Consider the following 10,770-nt stretch of genomic DNA (forward strand, 5'->3'; position numbering starts at 1 on the left):
AAGTAAAGTCAAATATTTAATAAATATAGCAAATCAGAAATTTTAAAAGCTACTACAAAGGTCAAAAGAAAAAAGTATTCAAATTAAACTCAAACTATAATAAGTAGGAGATACTCAAAACAAAACAAAAAATACTTAAAGCATGTCACTAATAAAGAATGGAGGGAGAGTAAAAATGAAGTCCTTGTAGAATATATTCCAATTTAAATGCCTAGCAGCTTAAATTAGGTTGCTCTAGAAACAGAATGATATACATAAACCCATGGTAATCACAAACTAAAAACACCTTCAAAAGATACACAGCCTGGCCCTGGCCAGTTTGGCTCAGCGGTTAGAGCATCTTCTGGCGGACCAGAGAGTCCTGGGTTCGGTTCCCGCTAAGGGCATGTACCTTGGTTGCAGTTTGTCCCCGCCCTGGTTGGGGTTGTGTGGATGGCAACCTGTTGATGTGTCTCTATCACATCAATGTTTCTCTCTCTCTCTCTTTTTCTCTCTCTCTCTCTCTTCCTCCCCCTCTCCCTCCTGCTCTGTCTGAAGATAAATGCAAAAATGTCCTCAGGTGAGAATTAAAAAAAAAAAAAAAGATATACAGCCCTGGCCAGTTTGGCGAGTGTCGGCCTGCGGACCAGAGCCCCAGGTTCGGTTCCTACTAGGGGCACGTACCACACACACACACACACACACACACACACACAAAGATATACAAAGGCCCGGCCAGTGTGGCTCAGGGTGAGCGTCAACCCATGCACGAAGAGGTTGCCGGTTCAATTACTGGTCAGGGCACATACCCAGGTTGTGGGCCCGGTCCCCAGCCATCTCCCTCTTCCCCTCCCTCTCCCTTCCTCTCTCTATAAAAATCAGCAAAGAAAAAAAATTTTTTTAAATATACAAAGAATTAAGAGAAAGGAACCTTCCAAAAAACACAAAAGATAACCAGCAAATCACAAGAGAAGAAGGAAGGAACAGAGGAGAATTATAAAAACACTAAGAAAACAATTTTTAAAAATGGCAATAAGTACATACTTATCAGTAATTACTTTAAATGTAAATGACTTAAATGCTGCACTAAAAACCATAGGGTGACTGAATGGATTAAAAACCATGACCCAGGTCCAGCTGGTGTGGCTCAGTGGCTGAGCGTTGAACCACGCACCAAGAGATCGCTGAATTGAACATGGTCAGGACACATGCCCAGATTGTGGGCCTGATCCCCAATGGGAGGCATGCAGGAGGCGGCCAACAGATGTTCCTTTTCATCAATGTTTCTATCTCTCACTCCCTCTCATTCCTTCTCTCTCTAAAATCAATAAAGGAAAAAAAAAAGAGTAAGGGGAAAGTATTTTTTAAAAAACCACGACCCAGCCCAGCGGTGTGGCTCAGTGGATTGAGCGTAGTCCCATGGACTGAGAGGTCCCAGTCAAGGCACATGCCTGGGCTGCAGGCTCAATCCCCAGTAGGGGTCCTGCAAGAGGCAGCCAATAGATGTTTCTCTCTCACATCAATGTTTCTATCTCTCTCTCCAAAAAATCAATAAAAACATATTAAACAACACCAAAAAAATGACCTATCTATATCTTGTTTACAAGAGACTCACTTCACATCAAAAGATACATACAGTCCGAAAGTGAAGGGATAGAAAAAGATACTCCATGCAAATAGAAAAGGAAAGAAAAGGGGGGCCCAGGTGTGGATCCGGCAAGGCCGGGTAGCCGGTATGCAAGCTCTGGCCTGCGCCTATTAATCCTTATCAAGATGACAACCTCACAAAAGCACCGAGACTTCGAGACCCCGTGGCAGAGCCCATGGGGGAAAAGCCAGTGGGGAGCCTGGCTGGGATTGGAGAAGTCCTGGGAAAGAAGCTGGAGGAAAAGGCTTTGACAAGACCTATGTGGTCCTTGGCCAGTTTCTGGTGCTAAAGAAAGATGAAGACCTCTTCCGGGAATGGCTAAAGGACTCATGTGGCGCCAATGCCAGCAGTCCCGTGACTGCTTCGGGTGCCTTCGAGAGTGGTGTGACGCCTTCTTGTGATGCTCTCTGGGGAGCCCCCAATCCCTAACACCAGTCTTGAGTCTCCAGAATTTGCAGCTGAGTGGGGCCACTCCCTTGTCCTCTACAAAGGAAACGACTGCTGTCTACTCACCTCTGATGTCCTCCAGGGTCTTTGGGGGAGTTCTCTCCTCTCACCATTTCAACCTTTTTGGAATTCTTGCTCTTGCGTGCATGTCCCTTCTCCTTCCCCTGCCGGTTTTAGGTCAATTGTTAACCAGCTTTTCTGAGTGAATTTCTGGCCCCTACCCTCACCCCCACTCTCACCTCTGGTCTGTCTTATGCCATTTGGCTTCTCTTTTGGCAGAACAGTCACTGTCCATATCAAGTTTTTTAAGTCAATAAAGTCAGTGGCCTGCAAAAATAGGGGGAAAAAAGGAAACAACGTGGGGTAGCAATACTCATATCAGACAAAATGGACTTTAAAACAAAATACATTAAAAAAACAAAAAAAAGCCCTGGCTGGTTTGGCTCAGCGGTTAGAGCATAGGCCTGCAGTCCTGAGAGACCCGGGTTCGGTTCCCGCTAAGGGCACGTACCTCGGTTGCAGTTTGTCCCCGGCCCTGGTCGGTTGTGTGGGTGGCAGCCACTCGATGTGTTCCTTTCACATTGATGTTTCTCTCTCTCTCTCTGTTCCTCTCTCTCCCTCCCACTCTACCTGAACAAAAAATGGAAAAATGTCCTCGGGTGAGGATAAAAATTAAAAAAAAAAGGATATTGCGCCCTGGCCAGTTTGGCTCAGCGGTTGCAGCGTCGACCTGCGGTACAGAGAGACCCGGGTTCGGTTCCCGCTAAGGGCACGTACCTTGGTTGCAGTTTGTCCCCGGCCCTGGTTGGTCGTGTGGGTGGCAGCCACTCGATGTGTCCCTTCACATCGATGTTTCTCTCTCTCTCTTCCTCTCTCTCCCTCCTGCTCTATCTGAACAAAAAATGGAAAAATGTCCTCGGGTGAGGATAAAAAAAAAAAAAAAAAGGATATTGCGTAATTATAAAGGGGTCAATCCAAGAAGACGATGTAACAATCATAAACATCTACAGACCCAACATAGGAGTGCTTAAATATATAAAGGAATTATTAATGGACATAAAGGGAGAAATCCACAGTAATACAGTAACAGTAGGGGTTTTTAATAACCCACTCACATCAATAGATAGATCATCCAGACAGAAAATTAATACAGAAATAAAGGCCTAAATGTCATATCAAGCCAGATTGACGTAATAGACATATATAAAACATTTCATCCCAAAACTGCAGAAAACACATTTCTTTTCAAGTGCACATGGAACATTCTCCAGAATAGATCACATATTAGGCCACAAAACAAGCCACAATAACTTCAAGAAGACTGAAATCATATCAAGAACCTTTTCCAACCCAAATGGCATGAAACTAGAAATCAGCGACAGGAAGAAAACTAACAAAACACAAGTAGGTAGAGACTAAACAATACACTAGTAAACAATCAATGGATCATAGAGAAAGTAAAACTATCTTGAAACAAATAAAAATGAAAACACAACTTGTCAAAATTTATGGGATGCAGAGCCCTGGCCGGTTTGGCTCAGCAGTTAGAGCATCAGCCTGCGGTCCAGAGAAACCCGGGTTTGGTTCCCGCTAAGGGCATGTACTGCAGTTGCAGTTTGTCCCCGGCCCTGGTTGGGGTCATGTGGGTGGCAGCCACTCGATGTGTCCCTTTCACCTTGATGTTTCTCTCTCTCTCTCTCTTCCTCTCTCTCCCTCCCACTCTATCTGAACAAAAACTTTAAAAATGTCCTTTGGTGAGGTGAAAAAATAACAATAACAATAATAATAAATCAATAAAGAAAAAAAAATTTTTTTAAAAAAGGCCCTGGCCAGTTTGGCTCACTAGTTTGGCTCAGTGGTTGAGCATCCACCTGTGGGCCAGAGAGTCCTGGGTTCGGTTCCTGTTAGGGGCATGTACCACAAAAAAACAAAACAAAAAAAAACATTAAGCCCTGGCCGGTTTGGCTTAGCGGTTGGAGCGTCGGCCTGCGGACCAGAGAGTCCCAGGTTCGGTTCCTGCTAGGGGCACGTACCAAAAAAAAAAATATTATGGGATGCAGCAAAAGAGTTCTAAAGGGAAAGTTCAAGTAACCAGGCGGGGATGTTTCGCCACTCTTAATCAACATAGTACTGGATGTCTCAGCCATAGCCATCAGACAAGAAGAAACAATAAAAGGCATCCAAATTGGAAAGGAGGTAGTGAAACTGTCCTTTCACTACCTCCTTTCACAGATGACACAATATTGTACACAGAAAACCTTAAAGACTCCACCAAAAAACTACTATATTTAATAAATCAATTCAGCAAAGTAGCAGAATACAAAATTAACATCCAGAAATCTGCATTTTTATACACCAATAATGAAAACTCAGCCCTGGCCAGTTTGGCTTAGCATAGAATGTTGGCCCGCGGACCAATGAGTCTCAGGTTCAATTCCAGCCAAGGGCATGTACCTCAGTTGCAGTTCATCCCCGGCCCTGGTTGGGGTCATGCAGGAGGCAACCAGTCAATGTATCCCTCTCACGTCAACGTTTCTCTCTCTCTCTCCCTCTCCCTCCCACTCTATCTGAAGATAAATAGAAAAATATCCATAGATGAGGATTAAAAAATAATAATAATAAAATAATGAAAACTCAGAGAGAAACTAAAAAAGAATCCCATTTACCATTGCAACAAGAAAAATTAAGATACCTAGGAATAAACTTAACCAAGGAGGTAAAAGACCTGTTCTCAGAAAATCACAGGACATTAAAAAGAGAAATAAAGAAAGATATAAAAAAAGTGGAAGCATATATCATGGTTCATGGATTGGAAGATTCAGTATCATTAAAATGTCCATACTTCCCAAAGCAATCTACAGATTCAATACAATCATTTAAAATACCAACAGCATATTTCACAGATCTAGAACAAATACTCTAAAAGTTTATATGGGACCAAAAAAAGATCCTAAATAGCCACAGCAATCTTGAAAAAAAAAAAAGAACAAAGTTGAAGGGATCACAATTCTGGATATCAGGTTATACTGCAAAGCCACTGTAATCAAAACAGCCTGGTACCGGCACAAAATCAAGCATATATATCAATAAAACAGAACAGAGAACCCAGAAATCGACCTAAGACATTATGCTCAATTAATATTTGACAAAGGAGCCTGGCTGGTGTGGCTCAGTGGTTGAGCAATGACCCATGCACCAAGAGGTCACAGTTTCAATTCCCGGTCAGGGCACATGCCCAGGTTGTGGGCCCGATCCCCATTGGGGGGCATGCAGGAGGCAGCCAATCAATGTTCTCTCTCCATCGATGTTTCTATCTCTCTCTCCCTCTCACTTCTTCTCTCTGTAAAATCAATAAAGGGAAAAAAAAGTATTTTTTAAAGTACAAACTTCCAGTTATAAAAATAAATCCTGGGCATACAATGGTACAACATGGTGACTATAGTTAACAATATTGTATTGCATATTTAAAAGTTGTGAAGAGAATAGATCTTAAGTCCTCATCAAAAGAAAAAAAAATTGTTTCTTTTCAGCCAGAACTGCCATCTTCCAGTAATTCACCAAATGATTAACACAAAGGGAAAGAGGAGAGGCACCTGCTATATGTTCCCCAGGCCTTTCAGAAAACATGGAGTTGTTCCTTTGGCCACGTACGTGTAAAATCTATAAGAAAGGTGATATTGTAGACATCAAGGGAATGGGCACTGTTCAAAAAGGAATGACCCACAAATATTGCCATGGCAAAACTGGAAGAGTCTACAGTGTCACCCAGCATGCAGTGGGCATTGATGTGAACAAACAAGTTAAGGGCAAGATTCTTTTCCCCCCTTTTTATTGGATTTGTAGGGGTGACACTGGTTAACAAAATTATACAGGTTTCAGGTGCACGATTTTGCAACACATCATCTGTACACTGTATTGTGTGTCCACCACCCCAAGTCAATCCTGGTCCATCACCACTTATCCCCCTATACCCTCCTCCACCCCCGTCCTTGTCCCCGTCCCCATTCCCATCCCCACCCTCCTCCGGCAATCACCGCATTGTTGTCCGTGGAAGGACAAGATTCTTGCCAAGAGAATTAATGTACATAATGAGCATATTAAGCACTCTAAGAGAAAGGTGCCTGGGTTCAAAGAAAGCGTCAGCCTGCTCCACTCAGAGAAGCACACTTTGTGAGAACCAATGGAAAGGAGCCTGAGCTGCTGGCCATTCCCTATGCATTTATGGCATGGTAAGTGTAAAACAAAAAAATAAAAGACCTCTGGCCCTGGCCGGTTTGGCTCAGCGGTTAGAGCGTCGGCCTGCGGTCCTGGGAGACCCGGGTTCGGTTCCCGCTAAGGGCACGTACCTCGGTTGCAGTTTGTCCCCGGCCCTGGTTGGTTGTGCGGGTGGCAGCCACTCGATGTGTCCCTTCACATCGATGTTTCTCTCTCTCTCTCTTCCTCTCTCTCCCTCCCTCTCTATCTGAACAAAAAATGTCCTCGGGTGAGGATAAAAAAAAAAAAATAAAAAAAAAAAAATAAAAGACCTCTGTACTGATTTAAAAACAAAACAAAACATAAAGAAAAAAATTGTAACTACAGTATGGTGACAATGTTAAGCAAATTTATTGTGATCATTTCACAATATATACAAATGTCAAATCATTAAACGAATATAATGTTATATGTCAATAGCACCATAAAAAAGTTTTTTAATACTCTCAATATGAACCCAACAGCTGTTTTATTAGCCTTAAGGGGCAGAAAATGCAATATAGTTGCAGCAAGAGGTCTTGCAACATCTCTAGTGCCGTTTCAGGGCAGTTCCACCCAATCACCAGGTGCCTTAAGTTATAAAAATTGAAGTTGAAGTAAAGTTCCACTACATTCCCAATATATATTTTATACTTTGGAAGAGGAAGACAAAATGTACTCATAATCCCCAAACCCATCCCTCCGCACACACAAGCAGGAGACACTTTAATGAGGATTTCCGATTCCAAATCCAGGCTTCACCACACGCTGTCATCTTGGGCTAGTTACGGGGTCTACACCTTAGTTTCGCCATCTCTGAACCTGAGATGATAGTACTTACCGCTGTGAATAGTACCTATGCTGTGTGAAGATTAAATGAAAACTTGTCGCATGTGGCTCAGCACTTGGGACATTGCAGGAGCTCAAATGCCACTGCTATCGTAAGTCTGCAAGTTTCTCATTTCCTCTTTTATTCATTTATTTTACCTGAGACGCGGTGTCAGGACCGAGACTAAAGGCAGTCAAGTAGCTCCTGCCTCCAGGTGGTGGTGGTGGGATGGCTGGGACGTTATTAAATTGTTGTCCAAATAGTGTCACAGGCGCTACAGCACATAGGGTAACGTCCATTTACCTAGGTAACTTTTTCCTACAAAATATCTGTACTGTTCACGAGCCCTGAGCTTCCCCCAAACCAATGGAGTTCATTAGCATTTATAGGTTCCTAGCTACGTCTTGAACTCGAGTCACGCCGTGTGCGCAGACGCCTCCCTGGGGTCAACGCGGGCAGCTCTCGCTCCGCCTTTTCCGCCAGACGCGGGCGAGGATTGGTCCGCGTGGCCTGTATAAGACCCGGAGCGCAGGCGCACCGCCCCTTTCCCCAGCTGCCGGTAAGGTGCTCTGTCCTTCCGAGGAAGCTAAGGCCGCGTTGGGGTGAGGCCCTCACTTCATCCGGCGACTAGCACCGCTCCCGGCAGCGCTCGCCCAGCACTCGGCCACGCCATGGCCTCCGTCTCGGAGCTCGCTTGCATCTACTCGGCCCTTATTCTGCACGATGATGAGGTGACGGTGACGGTGAGTGTGGGCCCGGCCGGCAGTAGGGACGGCCTGCGGGCGGCAGATCCCGCCCTCCCGGGCAGCCAGGTTAGGCCTTTCCGGCCGTAGTCCGGGCCGTCGACACCCGCGGGGCGCCTTTGGGCCGGACGCTTATCAGGTGGGCCCACAAGTTGACCCGGGGCCTCGGCCACGTGTCGGCTCCGGGAGGGACTGGATCACATTAGCGGTTGCGCACTCTGGCTTGAAGAACCTCTATTTAGAGAAACTTGTGCAGCGCGTGGGCTCATGCGCACGTAGTTATATGCTAGGACACTATCATGTTGGTGTGATTTCCGTGAATTCTTTTGGTTCTCTTGGGCCGTGTGGGCCAGGCTGCCTGATGTAGAGGAGAGCACGTGTGCTCTGCCCTACCTCCCAACCTTTACTCATAACTTAAAATAGCATGACTTGGGCAAGTCCCAGCCCGTGAAATTGCAAGGTGCCTGGCATACGGAGCAGATGGTATTTTTCTTTTGTGACAGCCGAAAAGAGTAAGAAATGGTCGTCTTAAATAAACACGAATACAGTCTTGACCGGTTCAGCTCAGCTGTTAGAGCATCGGCCTGCAGACCAGAGAGTCGCGGGTTGGACTCTGGTCGAGGGCTTGTGCTTCGGTTGTGTTTCCGCCCCAGCCCTGATAAGGGTCCTGCAGGAGGCAACCAATCTGTGTCTCTTTCACATCGATGTTTCACTGCCCCCACCCCCGTCTCCCTCCCTCACACTCTATCTGAAGATAAATGGAAAAATGTTCTCAGATGAGGATTTTTAAAATAAATAAACAAACATGAATACAGATAAAATATTGATAAACATGGTTTTGTATACACTTTTAGAATGATTTCCTTTTCATTTGCAGTATTTTGGAGGCATTTAAGAAAGCTACAGTTTGGTCTCTGATGGATTGTCATTTTATCTGTTTCAGGAGGATAAGATCAATGCCCTCATTAAAGCAGCAGGTGTAAATGTTGAACCCTTCTGGCCAGGCTTATTTGCAAAGGTAAGGTAATGGTGCCGAAGTGATTTGGAGAAGTAAATTTGGGAAGACCTACTGATTACCAACTGAGGTGTTAATGCTAACATTCAAAATTACCAGAAGGACCAACTCTTAAGTGATATTTCCTCACATTTCTATCTCTGGGAGGCAATTAAGGCTTCTTGGCTTTCTGTCTTGATCTCAGATTGGTTTCTCCTTCCTTCTGTTCTGAAACCAGGTTATGCCTTCTTTAAAGGGGCCACTGAGGAGATCACTTGCATACTACCCCAAGCAAATCCTTCTAGTATGATAGCATGACAAGTTAAGCCAGCGTTTTGGGGCCAATTTTCTCATCTGTAAAAGAAATTCAGCTACTAGTTGTACCTTACTACTTAAATATAGCAATGCAAATATGAGATACAAAGCTTGGGGAGATTTTTTGTGATTGCTTAGTATAGCTGCTGTGTGGATTAAATTTTAGGGAATCTGAGTACCAGGCAAACTCACTGGCATACTCTAGCAAAGGGGAGAGGAAAGATTAGATAATGGTGATGAGGTGGATCACTGTAAGTTCAAAAAGGTGGTACCTTTTTTTTTTTTCTGGGTGAGTACTATAACAGAAGGACAGAACTGGGCATTTACCTGTGTGTGTACTTGTTTTGTAGGCTCTGGCCAATGTCAACATTGGGAGCCTCATTTGCAATGTAGGGGCTGGTGGACCTGCCCCAGCAGCTAGTGCTGCACCAGCAGGTGGTCCTGCCCCCTCCACGACTGCTGCACCAGGTAGGAAACTTTTGTATTGGAGGGAGGGGTGGAAATTAGAAATTATTATAGGCAAAATTGCCCTTGGTTTGCTATGTAGATGATGTATAGAAATCCTAAGACCAGAAACATAATTTGATGAGGGAAGTCTGGGGTATTTGATCACGTAAGATGAAGGACCTGGAGCTCTTTGGAATTTAAAATAAAGGTGTGTGATTTACTTACGTATTTTATTTTTTTAATTTTAAGCTGAGGAGAAGAAAGTGGAAGCAAAGAAAGAAGAATCTGAGGAGTCTGATGATGACATGGGCTTTGGTCTTTTTGACTAAATCTTTTGTAACGTTCAATAAAAAGCTGAACTCTGTTGCTGTTGGTCTTCCTGATTATCTGAGGATGTGCTGTGGTTTTTTTTATTTATTTATTTTAGAGAGAGAAAAACATCATTGGCTGTCTCCTGCACGCATCCTTATGGGGGAATTGACCCCGTCACTCTTTGGTGCAGGGGAAGACGTTCCAACCAACTGAGCCACTTTGGCCAGGGCTAGGCTCACTTTTCAAAATGCCAAGACAGCAGAGGACTTGGATTTATAAAACATTGTATTTTCAGAGCATCCATAATGTGTCAAGCACTTGGAACATTCTGCTCTTAATCTATGTCTCCATTTAATGAAGCATGAGATTCAGAAGTTGATGAAAAGCAGGACTTTCTAGTCCCACTCCTTTCTCCAGTGTACAGGACCATTTGTGTAAATTACTACACCCACTTGGGCAAGTGGCTGTTATATCTTGTATAATTGAGCACTATGTAACCCAGCATATACAGATATTGAGATACATCTCTAGGAATGTTCAAGGCGCTTAAAAATTGGGGGGGGGGGGGGGCTCAGGCTGGCCCTGGCCAGTTTGCCTCGGTTGTAGTTTGTCCCCGGCCCCAGTTGGGGCTGTGTGGGAGGCAGCCACTCAATGTGTCCCTTTCATGTCAATGTTTCTCTCTTCCTCTCCCTCCCACTCTATCTGAACAAAAATGGAGAGATGTCCTCTGGTGAGGATAAACTCAGGCTGACTCTTCAGAAAATAAATGGCCTAAATTACCAGCAGTGAAAAACTACAGATGAGAATTCTTACTGATAGGTTA

At 44.4% G+C, this 10,770-nt stretch overlaps 1 protein-coding gene and 1 pseudogene across 1 annotated transcript; both read left to right on the top strand.

The window, feature by feature from the left end:
- Positions 1-1,752: 1,752 nt before the first annotated feature.
- LOC118635630 lies at positions 1,753-2,028 on the top strand (annotated as a pseudogene).
- A 5,637-nt stretch (positions 2,029-7,665) lies between these two features.
- RPLP1 (ribosomal protein lateral stalk subunit P1) lies at positions 7,666-10,021 on the top strand. Its single transcript, XM_036269177.1, has 4 exons — positions 7,666-7,879; positions 8,823-8,897; positions 9,539-9,656; positions 9,885-10,021. The coding sequence occupies exons 1-4, from the start codon at positions 7,808-7,810 to the stop codon at positions 9,962-9,964; spliced, it is 345 nt and encodes a 114-aa protein (XP_036125070.1). The 5' UTR covers positions 7,666-7,807; the 3' UTR covers positions 9,965-10,021.
- Positions 10,022-10,770: the final 749 nt, after the last annotated feature.

This window comes from Molossus molossus, unplaced genomic scaffold, assembly GCF_014108415.1.
Source record: "Molossus molossus isolate mMolMol1 unplaced genomic scaffold, mMolMol1.p scaffold_m16_p_1, whole genome shotgun sequence".
NCBI lineage: Eukaryota > Metazoa > Chordata > Mammalia > Chiroptera > Molossidae > Molossus > Molossus molossus.

Excerpts from the sequence above, each read along its gene's own strand:
- RPLP1 (XM_036269177.1), top strand. The coding sequence starts at position 7,808 with ATGGCCTCCGTCTCGGAGCTCGCTTGCATCTACTCGGCCCTTATTCTG. Across the intron at positions 7,880-8,822 it reads ATGATGAGGTGACGGTGACG|GAGGATAAGATCAATGCCCT; the intron begins GTGAGTGTGGGC and ends TATCTGTTTCAG. Across the intron at positions 8,898-9,538 it reads GGCCAGGCTTATTTGCAAAG|GCTCTGGCCAATGTCAACAT; the intron begins GTAAGGTAATGG and ends CTTGTTTTGTAG.